Raw genomic sequence first — 17753 nt, 5'->3', positions numbered from 1 at the left:
ATGGCGGCTCCAACGCCGACATTAGAGGTTCTCATTCGTAGGTGTCATTTCTATCAGTTAACGCTTATGTGCAAAACAGAATAGCTACTTAGCTTTACGTACATTCATCCAGACTCACTGCTTTTGGTTTTGGTGAGATGATATTAAATATTTTAGCGACTTTTAGCTTGGCAAAGTTGCTGTTACACTCCGAACTTGTCCTCTTGCGAACACCTGTTCTGGGTGGAGTTACAGTTTCCATTTTACGTGTTCTTTGGGGGTACCAGCGGAGGAGATGAGTACTTCGTCACTATAGGCCAGTTTTTACCAGAAGCCTAATTTTATATGGTATAAATTACCAACTGATCATCTGACATGCCAGCCGAGTCTTCCAGTAGTGGACCACAAAGAAGCGAAGACTGCAGCAGACAGGCAGATTGCCCTGAGTACGGCGTCGTATGCACAGAGTTTGTCCTTGTTGAAAGCTCTTCTAACTAGATGGTTGAAATCGGGAATTCGAGGGGCAAAGTCTCCCCCTCCCCCTGTTTAGGATAGGTTAAGCTACGGTAGGCTGGATTGTTGGGTTTCTAGTAGAACTTAAATGTATACCCGAGGAAAGTTCAGCCTTTTACACATGCCTGCCAGTTCAGACCTTTATGCGTGAGACAACCACTAGTGAAGCAGTAGTGAGACACTCAAATCTCTGGTACCATTGTGTGGGAGGGCAGAGGCAAAGGGAGGAGGAAGGCTGGGGTAACTGAAAGTTCCTACCCCTTCCTCTTCCATCCCTGTCTGTCTCTTGCAGTTACCAGATAGATGAATGTTGGCTACTGCTTCGCTATCACTTGTTTCACGTTTACTGTCTCAAAGTGGTAAGCGAGTGTATAATTCGGAACTTTCCTCAGGTGTACATACAAATGTGCTGGTGGTCTACTTTGCATGTGAAAATGGTTGAGGGAGAACTTTCGGCATGGGGGAACTTGCAGGATGGATGTGAGGAGAGGGCAGCTTGGAGTGGTGTGCAGTATGTCGAGCCTGGTACTACAGTAGATATGGCAAGGTCATTTTGTTTCATTTTGTTTTTAAAGGCTCCAACGTGCTTGCATGCGTTGGCCTTGGTCACCTAATGGCGGCTTTCCATGCTGCACGATCTATTGCAGCCTCCCAGTTCAGTCCCTTAACCCTGAGGTCACACTTAATGACCTCGCCCCATGTTTTTCTCGGTCTACCCCTCATAACCTCACCCCCAATATTAACACTTCTCACCTTCCTCACCCAGTTATCATCCCCCATCCTCTCCACGTGCCCAAACCATCTCAATCTACATCTCCTCATCACAACACCAATACACTCCAGTCTCATCCTACCTCTCGACTCTTCCTTCGTAAACCCAGCCACCCCAGACCTTGCACGCAGGGACGCACTATACCTCCACCTAATCATTGTCATTTCTATACATCTGAGCCTGTGAATATCCTCCTCCTTTACTGCCCAGGTCTCACTACCATACAGCTTTACACTCACTACACATGCTGCATACAAGGACCCCTTAGCACATTGGGAGAGTCCTCTCGATGTCAGAAGAGGCAACAGCTCCCTGAACTTCTTCCAACCACTTCTCACCCTAGCCATAGAGCTAGCTCCAGCTGCACCTCCAGCACACAGCATGTCTCCCAAATAAAAACTCTTCCACACACTCAAGAGATTCACCAGCAAGTTCAATCCTTTCACACCTGACGATCTCCAACTGCTCTCCCTGACACGCTGTACACATAAAATCAGTATTATCTCGCAGTCTGCCTCTGATACCATTACATCTCTTGTGCACCCATTTATCACAAACACTGCATAAGATGGAATTACTTCCCCCGCCCTTGTGGCAAACTGCACATGGCGACTCTCCCTCGTCTTTGACAGTACCGCCACCAACCCTAGATATCATCACTTTTGTTTTATCTGCATTTACTTTTAAGCCCTTGTGCCCCATACCATCTCTCCACTTCCTAAACCTTTCCTTCGCCTCCCTTTTGTTCTCTGCAATCAACACCAAACCATCAACATACGACATCTCCCGCGGGAGTCCGTTTCTAAAGTCACGTGAGAGGGCTTCAAGTACTGTACCATGATAAACAACATGGTACTCAAAACTGACCCCTGATGCATACCAACGTTAACGGAAAAATCATCACTCAAATCTTCATTAGCAGTGGCAAAAGGGGGAATGAAGGAGACAATTAAAAATGCATAACTTAATTTACTTAACACCAACTTTAGCAACAAAGAACAAGATCACACAGGTTCAAACAGGATTGTCAAACTAAGACTTGCAGAAATTATCCTAAAGTTCCAAACATCATTAATAATGGTATACAAGAACTCTGAAACTAGCCCATGGGTTGCTAAACCGCTGGTGGGCACAACAAGAACTATAAAATTAAAGATACAAACTCATGACACTTGAATAAAATAGGTGACATTAGTAGGACTAACTAGAATGACTCAAAATTAGCAATTCTTATAGAGTAAGTAATTGTAATTTGACCCTAAGTACCAAGGTTGGTGATTTTTTTTTTTTTTTTTTTTTTTAATCCACTCACTCGATGTAGTGCTGCTCTCAGGTGTTTGCCCTTTCCTCTCCTCCATCCCTCTTTCCTTCCATCCTCTTGTGTGTCCCTCTGCCTACGGGTGACTTTACACTCCCTCTTCTATATTTCTTTCCTTCATTCTTTCCTCTTCCTTCTGCCTGTGGGTGACTCTGCACTGAGTGACAAGCCAAATAATTCCCTGTACACCAGGAAACCATCTACTACCCTGGGTGGTAATCATATAACCAAATTTTGGCGCCTAGTGGTTAGTGGGTAATTACAATTCTTAGTTGGATTAAGCTGATGAAGGTTTATATCCAAGAGGTGGTTGGGGTTTATTGCTCACTTCATGCCACTCAGAGATGAGTGAGGCTGGTCACTCTCATCTTAAATGTCAGGACCAACTTGCCTAGCCCCGGGCTCCTACGCTCCTTATGGGGCAACGTAGGATTGGGTGATGAATGAATGAATGATTTTTTTTTTTTTTCTGTTTATTATATTGCTAATATTTACTGTTACCATTAACCACCATGTAAGTTTTGGCCTGAACTACAGTATTAGCTACAATATATTGATGTATATCCGAGTTTTGATTTATGGCTCATTATTTCAGATGTACAAATAATTTCAGTACCTACTTACACAAATGTAAAAATATTTTTTCTGTCATACATTGTAGCAATTTCTAATGGCACCATTCTCCAAAATCAGATAACTTAATGCTTAAGTATTTGAGTTAATGAATTCCAACACAAAGTTATACACAACTTTTATAAACCTTCAGATTTTATTTTTGTTAACACTAGATAAAGAAAATGAAAAAAAATCATGATTTTAGAAAAAAATGATTTAATCACATGATTAAATCAGTTTGATGTAATTAATGCCAACCCTCCTAAGCACAACCTAATATGCAGATCATGTGATGATGCTCTTAATTACCAAACATTAACTCACGTGTGGTAGGTATTCACTACAAAATCGCATATACAAAGTCCCAAAGCAGGGAACCCTCCCCCAGGTTTAAACTTGTCACTAATTTAGCATGATAACAGACAGCTCAGCCTTTATATAAACCCACAGAAGCACAAAAGAACCAAGAGAAACATACTGATAAGGTCAAGATTAACATAGGCATATACAGGACAGTAGCTCTAATGACAACACAAAGGGGTATGGAAGATTCTAGAAGCAAATGTGCACATCAGTAAAACGTCTGTGAGGCCCAGAACTACATAGAGGTTACAGTGGTGGAAGACTCTTACTGGTAAATTTCTCCTCATGATATAATTTTTTCAATAAGTAATAACATGCAGCTATGTTCCCATGGTCTGACACTCTCAAACTCTCTCTCTATTCCCCAAAATACTAAACATGATGCTAATAACACAGACGAATATTAAATTTTCTGAATAGAAAACATGAATTTAAGTAGCGTTTGTCAGCCTCGTGGAACACTATGAGTATATATATATATATATATATATATATATATATATATATATATATATACACTCAATCCTTGTAAATTGCGGCACTTTGGGTCTGGACCACTGCTGTGATTTATGTATTCTGTGATTAGTGAATAATAACTCTTATGTGAAAAATTAATTTGGGTCTGGACTTCGGCCAACCCGCCCCCACAACACCCTACCCACACCTATCTAGGCACCATCAAACACATACATACATATTTAGGAATATTCAGTGCATGTATTAAATAGAAATAAGCCATGTTAAGGGATCCCACCTTAATCCTATGATGACATTACTTAAGTGAATGGAGTGGGGTGGTGTTTGGAAGAACTTAGAACCTCTCAGCACTTGTTCTTCCCAAACTCTTTTGCCAGCTTTGAAAACTTCTCTCCCTTCTCAACATGACGAATGAGCTCCAAACGTTGACTGTACAACAACTGCGGCAGCTTCTTGATGCCATACTGCTTAAAGCGCTTCATCGGGGGGTCGGGAGGGGCCATGGCAGGTAGGAGGCGGGGGGAAGTTGCACAAAAAAGGCAGGTAACTCTCGTACTCCACGGTGACGGTCTGTAGTGTGCGGACTGGAGGGACAAGAACAGCAACAACATGGCGGCATTAGTATGCACATATGCCACCAGGGATGCGCGGTGGTTGGTTGTTGTGTCGTGATTTTCAGTTTGAATGCTGCGGTTTACGGTTCTCCTCGGAAAAGCCCACTTGGGTGCCTAGATCCACGATTTTCGTGACTGAACAGTGATTTAAAGTTGCCCGGCAGTCTGACGGCCACCTAGCCGTGATTTACGAATCCATGATTTATGAACACGCGATTTACGAGGATTGAGTGTACTGTATATGTATATACAGGTGTACCTTGATATACGATACCCCTAGATGCGATGCCCCGGCTTAACCACAATACTCTGCCAAACGATGGCCAAACCCTGGTTTAATGATTGGTTTTGATTTTTTTTTTACTGATTTTGATGTAATACAGCCAAAAGCATGTCCGGAAAGTGGGTTTGTCCGGATACTGGGAAAATGCCTCCTGGACAGGTACTTATGGACCCTAACCTATCCTAACTCAGAAAACCACCTACATAACTCCCTACCGGACATGCATAGCACCTATTTAAGATCCTGTTCACACAAATAAGGGACTGAAAGCATGAAATAAATGAAATGGAACCAGAGAATGAGGATTTAGAGGTGAGTATGGAAAATATTTAGCAGTATCCAGGGTACTTACAACATGTCTGTGGCTGTCGTGATGAATAACCCACCTTCTCTCAGACTATGACAATAATAAGGTGCACCTGAAGCACCTACAGTAAACTAGTGTTGCACTGCACTTAATCCTTTGCACTCTGAATTCTAATTTCTTAAAACTGCACATTCTTTTCTTAGTTGCGCTGCACTTGAAACTCACCAGTGTTGCACTCTGTACTTAAACCTTTGCACTCTGGATTCTAATTTCTTAACACTTTGCATTCTTTTCCCACTTGCACTCTACTGTACTTGACTCTCACCACTGCTGCACTCTGCACTGAAGCCTTTGCACTCTGAATTGTATTTTCTTAACACTGTGCATTGTGTTCTTTACACTGCACAATGTAAATTCCGTTGTGGTCTAGTGTTGAGCCTTTACTGTTTATTCACTGTCAGAGTCCGAGAGTAGGTGTTGCAGGTGGCTGAGGGGCATGTCACTGGGACGTGGTGATGGACTACGCACTGCAGACGACTCTGAAGACAGGTGCAAACCAACGTCCAGTGGCGACTCCACCGTGGCTGATGTGCTGGGGCGAGGCTCGGGGGTGGAAGGCCTATCTTGGGGAGGCAGCAGTGTGGAGCCAGGGCTGGGCATGGTGGGGATCATGGGCCTGAAGAAACTGTCAATGGTTGATTGACATAAGGAACGGCGATTCTGGTGATTGATGATGCGCTGCCTGAAAGCACGCACTTCCTCCACAAGTCCCAAGGGCCCCATCTCCCTGTTGCAGTCCGGGTGTTTAGGTAGTTCAGAACGAACTCGACGTGCTCCTGGAGTGTGCTCAGCTTGGGGATGGTTGGAGCAGTGGTGCGCTGAGAGAAGTCCACATCATCGTTGCTGTCCTCGCCAGAATCTTCAAGCTGGGTACTTGTATTGGCAAATGAAGATGTGATCTCGATATCAGACATGATCTGATATCCAGAATCGCCCTCGTCATCATCCAACCACTCACGCACTTCGTCCACATCAATGTTGTCGCCATCTGCACGAAGACGTGCATGGAAGTCATCCACATCAAGACCTAGAAAGTTGTGCATCACATCAGCTCCCAGAAGCAGACAAGTCCAACCACTTTCCCTAGTCTTGACAGAGACTTCCCTCCATGCACTGGCCCAGTTGTAGATGGCCGACTTGATGTTGTAGCAGCGAATGTTTTCCACAGTCCGCTGGCCTCGCGTGTCTTGTCCCTCCCTGTGTTCGTCCTCGTCCTTTGAACAACCATCACCTCGTCCAGGACCTTCCTTTGGTACAGCCTCTTCGTTGCCACGATCATTCCTTGGTCCATTAGTTGGATGAGAGCAGTCGTATTAGGTGGCAAAAACATGCACCTATTGTGGCCATTCTCAGCCACCAACTCCTTGTCTGACAGATGCACAGGTTCATTGTCCAGAAGGAGGGGGGCCTTTACCTGGTCACGCGGGATTCCCAGTGTCTTCGTCTGGTAATGATTGACCACCTTGACGAAGTGCTGGTGGAACCAGTCTTTGAAGATCTTGTCTATGAACCAAGCCTTCACAGAATGGTGTCATGTGACAGGAAGGACATCCATCACCCCACGAAGACACCGAGGCTGCTTTGCACGGCCAACAGTAACAGGCTTGAGCCAGTGCATGCTGTTAGCATTGGCACAAGACAAAGCTGATATCCGTTGCTTGCAAAGCGTGCGGCCAGGTACACGCTTCTGCGTCTACTCTGCTAGAGTGTTCGTTGACATTGAGCGATAGAATAGACCAGTTTTGTCAGCACTGTAGACTTGACCCAGAGTGAGGCCTTCCCTGTCCGTCAAGCCTTTCACCTTCTGCCAAAACTCCTCCACTCCCTCCTCTTTGGCGTACAGAGCTTTGCCACAGGCCTTACGGTTGGTAAGGCCTTGCCATAAATTGAAGGTGAGAAGCCAACCCTTGGATGCTTTGAAGACCGAGGTGTCGTGTAACCTTGCGAACTTCTCCTCAGCAGCCTTCAACTCCGTACCACGCATCACCACACCAGGAGCACATTGTTGTCATTACCAAAAAGTAGTGTGGAGCTGTCAATTTTTGCAAACCTGGGAGTGTACATAACCTTCCGTTCCGCATTGTGTTTGGTCTTCGATGTGAAATCAGCCATGTACTGGGTGAGCTTGTCCCGAGATCTCTTAATATCAAACAAGGTAGAGCGAGCCAGGTTGAATTCATGGAGGATGTGTGACGTCGACCATCCCAAACAAGGTAGAGCGAGCCAGGTTGAATTCACGGAGGATGTGTGACGTCGACCATCCCAAACAAGGTAGAGCGAGCCAGGTTGAATTCACGGAGGATGTGTGACGTCGACCATCCCAAACAAGGTAGAGCGAGCCAGGTTGAATTCACGGAGGATGTGTGACATCAACCATCCCGCGTCCACCTTGTCCAATATCTCCCTTTTCTTCTTCGGAGTCAGAACCACTCGTTTCCTCTTCTCGGGCGGAGGGGCCATCATCACACACACGAGGAAGAGGCAGCCGAGGAACAACAGGGCCTGCTGGAGGTAGGGCATCACCACAAAAGCAAGCACGTGGGCGGCCATGGTGACTAGTGTGCACCCACGACGCTGGATGAGTGGGAAATGGGGAGAAGGCAGCGTCTCCCTGCCAGACATTGGCGGAACTGCGCGGCAAAACACAGCTGGTCCGCGTTGTGTGCCAAGTTCAAATTATGGGTGAAAATAAATTCACAATTTTTTTTTATTTTTTACATTTTTTGGCCATTTTGGGGTTCCAAAGGCCCAGGCCCTAAATGTCTGGAGAGTGGGGTGTCCGGATAGTGGGTGTCCGGATAGTGGGAAGATTACTTGTGCGAGCTATAATAAATCATCTGCAAGACCCACCAACATACAGCAGCACCTCCAATAATACCATCACAATAGTCATGAGTGACGGCCCTAGCATGTCGTTAGTGTAGATGATAGGTATTAGCGAACAGGTGGTGAAGTTTGAAGATGTGGGATGGCTGTTGCATGTAGTAGGACTTATGGACCTTGGGAATGGATTTTGTAGGGTATCCATGGAGTTGGATACATAAAAAAGAAATAGAATCAGATAATGCACAACCCATCCAAGGAGGGTACAGAGTGTGACCAGTAATGCAGGTATATAGGTTGGATAGATAATGAATAAGTTGAACTGGAAAGACTCAATTTCTGTCTATACTTCTTTCTCTGTTGTACTGTCATCTGTCAGTCATAATTTTTACCACTGAGAGAGAAACTATTAACTTCATTCTCCAGGCTGTTCTGTACTGTAGATGCCTAGGCATCCTAATTCACCATGAAAATATGTTTTGAGTCGATGGTATTGGGAGAAGTGGTACTGTAATTCTTGAAGTAATTTGATAATGGCACCTTTGTTTTGTAAAACAGAAGTACAGTATACTATCTGTCTATCTATAGCCAGATGCCTTAATCCCATGAGAGGTTGGGACTAATAAATCTCCTCCATGTTGCCCTGTCCCCCGCCATTTTGCTGCCCTCCCTCCAGCTCACACCCCCCTCTCATATACCTCTCCACTCCATCTCTCCATCTCATCCTTGGTTTCCCCCTTCCTCCACCTCCTTCACATACACTCCACATCAGTCTCTCACTTTCCATCTTCTCCTCATGGCCAAGCCACCTTATTGTATTTCTCCTAATGCTTTCTATCCCATTCACATCCGCACCACAATTCTCCTCCGCTTTCTCATTTGTCAGTCTCTCTTTTCATGTAACTCCACATGCTTCTCTCAAATAACTTTTTCTACTGCTCTCACTCTTGACTTGTATCCTTCCAACAAGGTCCAGGCTTTGCTTCTGTATATTAGAGTTGGTATCACAATACTAACATGCAGTGACTGTTTTTTTACTTTCATGCTCACTTCCCTGTTTCCTATCACTGCTTTCAGAGAACCAGTAACCTTTTTTCCAGTTACTTTTCAACTTCCATGTTCACTTCCTTGTTTCTCATCACTGCATTCAAAGAACCAATAACCTTTCTTCCATGTTCTCTTTCAAGCACTTCATCCTCTAAACTTCCATCCTTATTCATCACACCACCAAATAACTAAATGCCATGAAAAATGTAGTCTTGTATACCTGATATATTTTCAGAAAAATCAACAAGTCCGTTAAATGCAGAGGACGACCCCAATTCGATTCAGGCAGTGTGCCAGGCTGTCGCCTCAGAGCCAGGGGGTGTTCAGACGGCTGTCAGACTCCTGGCTCACAAGATCCAGTCACCACAGGAACGAGAATCTCTGCAGGCACTGTCTGTGAGTTCACTTTACCTTTTCTATGATAACTGACAAAATACTGTAATATCCTATATAATTTTGTGTGAGAGAACTGAATGTTTTCATCAGTTAATTGGTAAGTAAAGTTTATTTGAAAATTAATGATGACTTTCTTTTTTTATTTAATAACATATCAGTGCTTATAGGTACTCTAGTAAATGTCTTTGTATGTGTGTGTGTGCGCGCGCTTAGAATAGATATGATGCATGTGACTACACAACACCGAACTGCTTTGGACATGGTAGTTTTTACTGAAAGCAATGGTGATGGAGTGTTGATTGCCTGTTATAACAATAAAAGAATTCAGGGCAGTGTCTTAGTTAATGGAATTTCATCTGAAAGTAAGTCAAGACAAAGCAGAGCAGTTTCTGTTATAAAAAAGAAGAGGAATTGAATTAAAAATAAATGGCAGACCTACTGGTGGCATGGTTTGGCAACTTAGGCTTATGGACTTCGCAAACCATGTAGGCTGAGGCTTGTCTTGGAACCAGCCTTTGACTAATTACTTCATGTATATGTATATATATGTGTAAAGTATTGAAGCCAGCGAATTTTTTAATAATCTGTCAGGTTGTTGTCAGTTGATGAGAATATACCACCCAGAGCATAGGTAGTGTGAAATCCTTCAGCAACCGTTTATTGTAGATTGGATATGAAGTTGCATCATCTATCAGTTGACTGTGCTAGGGAATGACAGTGGTAAGAATTCATATATTTTCCAGCATTTAGCTATAGCAGCTGTATTTTAAGTTGCCATAAAACTGACTGATTTGTTGTGTGTACAGTGTGAGGAAATTATCAGCAAATGAGTGTGATTTTAACCATTAATGTTTGCCTTGGGATCTCCCTTGCATTGCATAGCCTATTTCTTCATGCCCTTTTTCCCATGTATCTTTCTGTTACAGTATATTGCTGATGAGGCATTGCAAATATATGCTGATGATTTTGTGCCATTGGTAATGTGTATATCCAGATAAAACTCTGAAAACTAGGGGTTTTAGCTTTTACTGGATAGTACTGTCACTGTGTGTGTGTTGGGTGAACCCAAGTCCAGTAGGGCACAGGGCTTAGGAGGCCAGGCTTAGGAATATCAGTGCATCCTGTCCATACAGTAATCTATTAGCAGCCATTCATGCATACAGTATCGTACAGTACGTACACACTTTACCATACAGTACAGTATTAAAATATTGTACATTTTTCATTTAACTAGTTATCATGATGTAGTTGCTTAATTATACAATACTTGAGTTTTGGTGATTAACTACATTCTTTTTCTTCAGGTTCTTCAAGCATGTGTGAACAACTGTGGGCAATCTTTTCACTCTGAGATTGGTAAATTCCGATTCCTGAATGAAATGATCAAACTTGTTTCACCCAAATACCTGGGCAATCACACTCATGCCTCAGTGAAGAGTCGGGTTGTTGAACTTCTGTACACATGGACAGTTGATCTAAAGTCGGAACCCAAGATTTTAGAAGCTTATAATATGCTGAAGAAGCAAGGTGTTGTGAAGGTCAGTGCTGATTACATTTTAGGGACTTGTGTTTATCTGATGTCATCCAGTTTTGCCTCGTGCTTTGTTTGTAAAGGTTTCGACATGCTTGCATGTGTCGGCCATGGTCACCTATTAGCGGCTGTCCATTCTACTACCTTCCGATCTATTCAGTCCTTTACCCCTGAGGTCACACACTTATGACCTCATCCTAAGTCTTTTTCACTTTACCTCTCATAGCTCTACCCTCAGCATTCAAACCTCTCACCCTCCACGCCCAGGCGTCATCCTGCATCCTCTCCACATCCTCAAGCCATCCTAGTCTACCTTTTCTCCACAACACTATTATATTGCTGATAGGTAATGGCGACCATCATCTATTCACCTGATTAAAGCTGCTTATTTCTTCCTTCACCCTTATCATTCTTTTTCTTTGTCAGCCCCTGTTTCTTACTATTTCTCCCATCCTTCCTGTCACTTTTATTGCTCTCTTTTCCTCTAAAGATTGCTTCACACTAAGTGATAATCCTAAAATGGTTTTCAGTAATCCAAGAAACCATTTACAATGCTGGGTGGTAACCATATAACCAAATAATGAAGTGATGTGAAACCTACTATGGTGCCCCCTGTTACTGGGTGGAGGGATGCAAATGCAGCATGCATCCAGGAACCTGACCTCCACTCTCTTCCCTACATCTCACTGTGGCAAGGCATTGTCAGCCACAAGGGGGCATGGGTTCTCTGCATATGATGGCCTTGCAGGGGTGGTTTCTTGCCTGCAGTTGATGGGTCTGCTCAGCCAGACAGATTTGGGTTACTCAGCAACAACAACAGCAACATTACTATCAATCCTAACCCCTCCCCCCAGTCTGTCATTCAAGGATGCACTACACATCCATGTGATTATTTTTATATCTTGGTTACTAGGTCTGTAGCCAAACACCTTAAATTTGGAGGAAATGGTCATGAACATATCTTTTCTATATTGCCCTGTCTGCCATTAGGCTGTCATCCCTCCAATTCGCACCATCGTTTAATTTTGTTTTTAACCCCTCCGTGGCCGCCGGCATTAAATGCTGTATAGCCGATAAATAGCCACAGGTGTCGTTTGAACGCGGCTTTTAAAAAACTGCAAAAATTTTAGGGAAGTGAACAAACGTTCAGAACATCTTCAGACTGACCTACACTACACTCCCATACACCTCATCAAGCAGTTCAGGGGCTGCTGTTGTGATGAGTGGATTTTCGATTTTTTTGCTCTTGGCCATGCCTAAACAGCAAAACTACTCCCATTATCTTGACCCAGGCAGAAAATACCATCTTTGTCCACTCTTGCAACACACACAACCACCTGTTTATGATTATGAATTAATACAGGCACAGACAAAAAAGACATGGTAATAAGTGAAAAATACATTTTTGTCTTGGTATATTTACTTATTTGCTCAGGTTTGTTGTACTGGTTTGGATCATTTGATGCAGTCCAATTTGTAGGAAACTGTGAAAACTTTCGGGAAGTGAACGAACATCTGGGACATGAGACTGACTTTCACTTCACGCTCTCACACCTCGTCTGTCAGTGCACCACCTGCTGCCATGATGAAAGGATGTACAATACCCTCACGTCCAGTATGGTATTTTTGTCGGACAGTACTGCCGTACTGGACTAAATCCGTACTGGATATACAATAGACTTTATGGGAAAAATGGATAATGTCAGACAAGCCTTGAAAAAGTCCCCGCTGAATTCAACTTAACTATGTTTTGACACAACCAAGATTTTACCAACCTTTGAGGTGAGTGGTGATGGGCTTAGGGGGGAAGGGGGAGGGGTATCCGAGGCAGTAGGAGGTCCAACTGACCCCCTGGAGGAGGGCCTTCAGGATCCTGAGGAGGCCTCTGTGCCTTAACCTCCCTCATAAATCTCTCATAGTCACACACTGACATCGTCATCTTCGTCATCAGGGGAAAGTGCAATACTGCAGTGTGACTGGTACACGACACGAGTCACAAGGAAGGCGTACTGGACTGGTGCGGCAGTACTTGGGAAACGTTCCTCAGTGTTTGCCATCTTCCCGCACCTGGGCGGGTAATAGTACTGGACACAGCACGTCAGTACTAGAGAAGAACTCTTCGGATTTGGCCCACTTTGCTCGGCTGATCCATACTATACCAACAAATCCGTACTACAGTAATGAATTATTTTATATTTTTGCAGACCGTGCTGGACGAGAATAGTACTGGCCAAACACGTACTGGATGTGAGGGTACTGTACAGTTTTTTGCTTGTGGCCACGCGTAAACATACATACTTACATCCATTATCTCGACCCAGACAGAAAATATCTTTTTCCTCCTGTGCAAAACACAAACAACCACCCAGTTTACGATTATAAATAAACACAGGCATAAACAAAAAATATATGAAAATAAAAGAAATTAATTTTTGTTGGGTATCTTTATCCATTTGCTCAGGTTTGTTGCACTGTATTGAATCATTTTACATATTCTTTGCCTTTTACAAGCATAACAGGATAGCTTTCTGTGTTCTCGCGATGCTTTTGTGAGTGGAAGGAACTTTCTTCCCTTTCTGCTAATCAGCTCATGCGAGGTGCAGATGGCAGGCCGTCTCGCAATTCTGACCGTAAATTGTTGGGGAACATCCAGCTGTACCCTTTTTCCATACCCAGGCAGAAAATATCATACTTTCCCACACTTATGATAGACAGACAGCAACATATATTGCGAAAATAACAAGGTAAAATGATAGCCAGAGGTGAACGTGTTATTACGGAAAAAATATGTTTTCCCCTGTCTGTATACGTATTTATTTCTGCTTTGTCCCTGTATTTGTAATAGTTAGACATTCGTAATTTTGAAACTGCATTACGATTCTGTTTTTAGTCCTGCATATGGTGTGGGAGCAGCAAGTTATGACTCAACTTCCCTATTGCTAATTGGATCTGACACTTCACTTTCATTTCCCGTGGGAGAGCCTAGTTTCGGGGAACGGGCAATTTTCTCATTTAGGACTGAAAATTCAACCCTTTCACTCCCTTTTCCAAGCATGGGCACAACGTTAACATAAAAAAAAACTCAACATTATCGTAAACATATTTTATATCAAAAAAGTGAAAAAATATTCATATTTTTATTTTTTTTTTATTTTTTATTTTTTTTTTTTTTGGAGCCAATCCTAACATTATGTACTGAAATCATTTGATATCATCATATCTAATATATGCACAACATTTCAGCACCATTCACATTGTTTTGGGGGGTAAAAAAAAAAAAAAAAATGATAAATGCGTTGTTGCAGTGCAGCAGCATCTCTCGGCAGTGGACATCGGTTGCTGATATTTCTACAACTTTTGCACTCCATTGCAAGCTACAGAATGTGTCTAGGAAGCTGGGATTTGCACAGTTAGGTGCATCTGAACTTTCTCTCCAATATGGCAAAAACAAAAAATATCAATTTTCTAAACTTCAGAAAAAGGCCCTGGCAATAGCCTGGGGTGCACGTAAAATTCCGGACCCACCGCCATGGAGGGGTTAAAGGCTTCAACATGCTTGCATGCGTCAGCCTTGGTGCATAAAGGCGGCTCTCCATGCTGCTTGATCTGTGGCCAAGAAACCTATGAGTACTGAGCACGTTCCAGGACATCCCCATCAACATCAAGAATGTTCCTAAACTTCCTTATTTGTATGTCTGTCATCACAAAACTCCAAACACTCTTCCCATAACTCAAGTAAGAAGGAACAGGATGTAGGATATGTAGTCAGTACGTACTTTAGTGATTGTACCCCTGTACAAATATAAAGGTGAGCAAAGTGGGTGCAAGAATTATCATAGCATGAGTTTATTGAGTGTGGTAGGGAAGGTATATAGAAGAATTATTCTAGAGAAAGTAAGAGAGAGAGTCCTGGTGTGTGATGATCAGAGTGGCTTTAGGAGTGGCAGAGGATGTGTGGATCAAACATTTGCAGTGAGACAGATAGTGGAGAAGACTTGTGAGAAGGATTATAAGGTGTTTATGGCATTCATGGATCTGGAAAAAGCATACGACAAAGTAGATGGAGGAGGATTGTTGAAGGTTTTGCACATGTATAGTGTAGATGGTAAGCTGCTAGGTGCCGTCAAGAGTTTTTATGATGGTAGTGAAGCATGTGTCAGGGTTAATGGGCATCTAAGTGAATGGTTCACGATCAGTGTGGGCTAGGGTGCATCAAATTACCACACAAATTTTTGAGGAGCCAGTATCAACTGACCTGGGGTTGGATTATGTTCCACTACCAATGAATGCATTGTGTGTGAAGTTTTATCATAATCTATCGATGGCTAGGGGTGCAACAAGACAAGTGAAGTAATCATGATGTGTCATTTTTCTTGGAAATTCTATGATAGGAATCGTGCAATGTGCAAAATGTTTATTGGATAAAAACACATCGAACTACAGTAGGTTCGCACAGTGCGCGTCATCACAGTGCGCAATTCGCATTGTTCGTGTGTGACCAAAAATCATAATCAAAAACCCTTGAATGCGCGAGTTTACAGCACAGAACGCGAGGCAGAGGCAAGGAGTGGCTCAAAAATGCCATTTTCTATTAGTGCGCGACCACCCCTCACACAGCACGTCACGTGTCGTCATGTTGATGCGCAGAAATTCCCGGGCATTCTACTGTTGAGGATGAAGAGGATGCAATGTCAGAAGTGTCAGCATTGGACTTTGAAGGGTTTATGGCCGAAGTGAGTGACTTTGATGCTCCTGGGGAAGGTGCTAAGAGGAGTCTGTGGAGGGAAGTGTTGGTGCAGTGGGGAGTGCGGCGCTGTAAGTGTTGCTGAGCCTCGGAACCCCTGTTATTTAAGGTCATCAGGCCTGTTATCTACTGTTGTTAAGGTGACTACCCATATTTTTGTTATTGTAGCTATAGCTTTAGTACAGTGTCTGAAAAATATGACCTTTATTATGTCTCTAAGGGCCAAAAAATGTCCAGGTATGAGGGGGTACTGCCCATATATAATTATTCCCATAAGATTATGTATTCCCAGTACGCGAATTCCCAGTGCATAAGGTCATGGACCGCCCAATCTCTCGCTCACTGTGCGAGCCTACTGTACAGTATATCTAAAAACGGCCTTCGATCATCAAAAGGAACTGCTGCGTGAGTTTTAGGCAGAGGCAATGTCAGAGTCATGTGCCATCAGCGGACGCATTTGCGCTTGCGGCAGTGCAGGTCTGGCTGCACATGGTGGCTATGCTCCACTACTTGAAGCACGTACTGCAGGTGCGGCTTACTCCTGGCTGTTGAAACATAGTCAGACGTGAGCTTAACGCCTCTCTCGGTGCAGTCATTGACTATGTTGATGGCACGCGCATTTACTGCTCCCGCCTGGAAGCATCGTTGGAAACCCAGTCTTCAACATTCAGTGCCAGAAATCCTGGGTCGATTTTAAGCTCCTGCATCCTGAATCGGCAGTCTGCATTTTCCAGTTCAGACAATCTGGTGGTCGGCGACAGAACTGGAAATATTGGCTTACCATATCCAGCACCAAACCGCAGTCGAGGAGCTTGCATTGGTATGTCAGCTGGCTTGTGCTGCAGTATGCATTTTATATATATACAGGCATACCACGGTTTAACAATCTAATTGGTTAGGTAAAACCCCATCGTTAGGCAGGGTATCGTATATCGGGGTACTTTTAACATGTATTTCAAAGTGGACCTTTTACCAGCCTTGGGTTTCCCCCCAAACCAAGTCCAAAACTCACCCAGACGAGCCCAAAAAACAGGTTTAAAGGCAGTGTAAATGGCCTAATAGCTGTCAAGAAAGCTAACCTAAGCATAACACCTGTAAATAACTCTAAAAGCAACAAATAGGATCTGAATATCGTCAAATATAAGTCTGGAAAAAATCAAGGTTAGTAAACTCTACCCCGAAATGACAATGTTCACGCCACATATGGTTAAAACACATTAATTGAAGTCTAAAAACAGTTTATAAATCATCCTAAACACACAATTTTAGTCTAAAATATCATCAAAATTGGTAAGAAAAATCAAAACCCATCGTTAAACTGGGGTTGGGCATCATTAGGCAGGGTATGGTGCAATTTCTACCCCCATCGTGAAGCCGGGGTATCGCATCTAGGGGTATCTTATATCAAGGTATTACTGTATATATATATATATATATATATATATATATATACACTGCACCCTCACCCAGTACGAGTTTGTGGATGGCAGAATCCCTCGCATTCAACAATTTCGCATTGTGTGAACCAAAGAACTTATGGGAAAAATGATATGTGGTGGACAGCCCACTCAGGGTTTGGTCTTTGGGTCCCCTTCCAGCGTACTCTGCGCTGCTAATACTTTGTCTAATAGTACTTCTGGTTGGACCAGCATATAAAACAACAAACAGAACACCATGTACCTCTATTTAAGTGACTTCTGGGCTTGTTAAGAAGGGAGGGGGGTGGGTATCTGAGGTTCGGGGCGGCTACTCTTGCCCTGCGGAGTGGGGCGCCCTGTTATCACTGTCACTGTCACTGCTGAGGTCTCCTGGAGGTGCCATAAATCCTTCAGAGTCGACAGCTGAGACCTTGATGAACGGGGGGGTACTGCTATGATGCCAAACGGACCACAGGATGCGAGGTACAACATA

General features: G+C 43.4%; 1 protein-coding gene across 1 annotated transcript in view; it reads left to right on the top strand.

Moving 5' to 3' along the window:
- The window catches only part of Gga (ADP-ribosylation factor-binding protein Gga), a 67488-nt gene continuing 49735 nt past the window's right edge, over positions 1-17753 (top strand). Inside the window, exons 1-3 of the mRNA XM_080274387.1 lie at positions 1-37; positions 9407-9567; positions 10872-11105. Of these exons, the coding sequence (XP_080130513.1) occupies positions 1-37; positions 9407-9567; positions 10872-11105 (432 nt within the window). The remainder of the gene's footprint in view (positions 38-9406; positions 9568-10871; positions 11106-17753) is intronic.

This window comes from Coenobita brevimanus, chromosome 6 (assembly GCF_032717465.1).
Source record: "Coenobita brevimanus isolate Jiangsu-jjx chromosome 6, ASM3271746v2, whole genome shotgun sequence".
Classification (NCBI taxonomy): domain Eukaryota; kingdom Metazoa; phylum Arthropoda; class Malacostraca; order Decapoda; family Coenobitidae; genus Coenobita; species Coenobita brevimanus.
The sequence above is the reverse complement of the archived record's forward strand: the minus strand, read 5'-3'. Positions and strand labels throughout refer to the sequence as shown.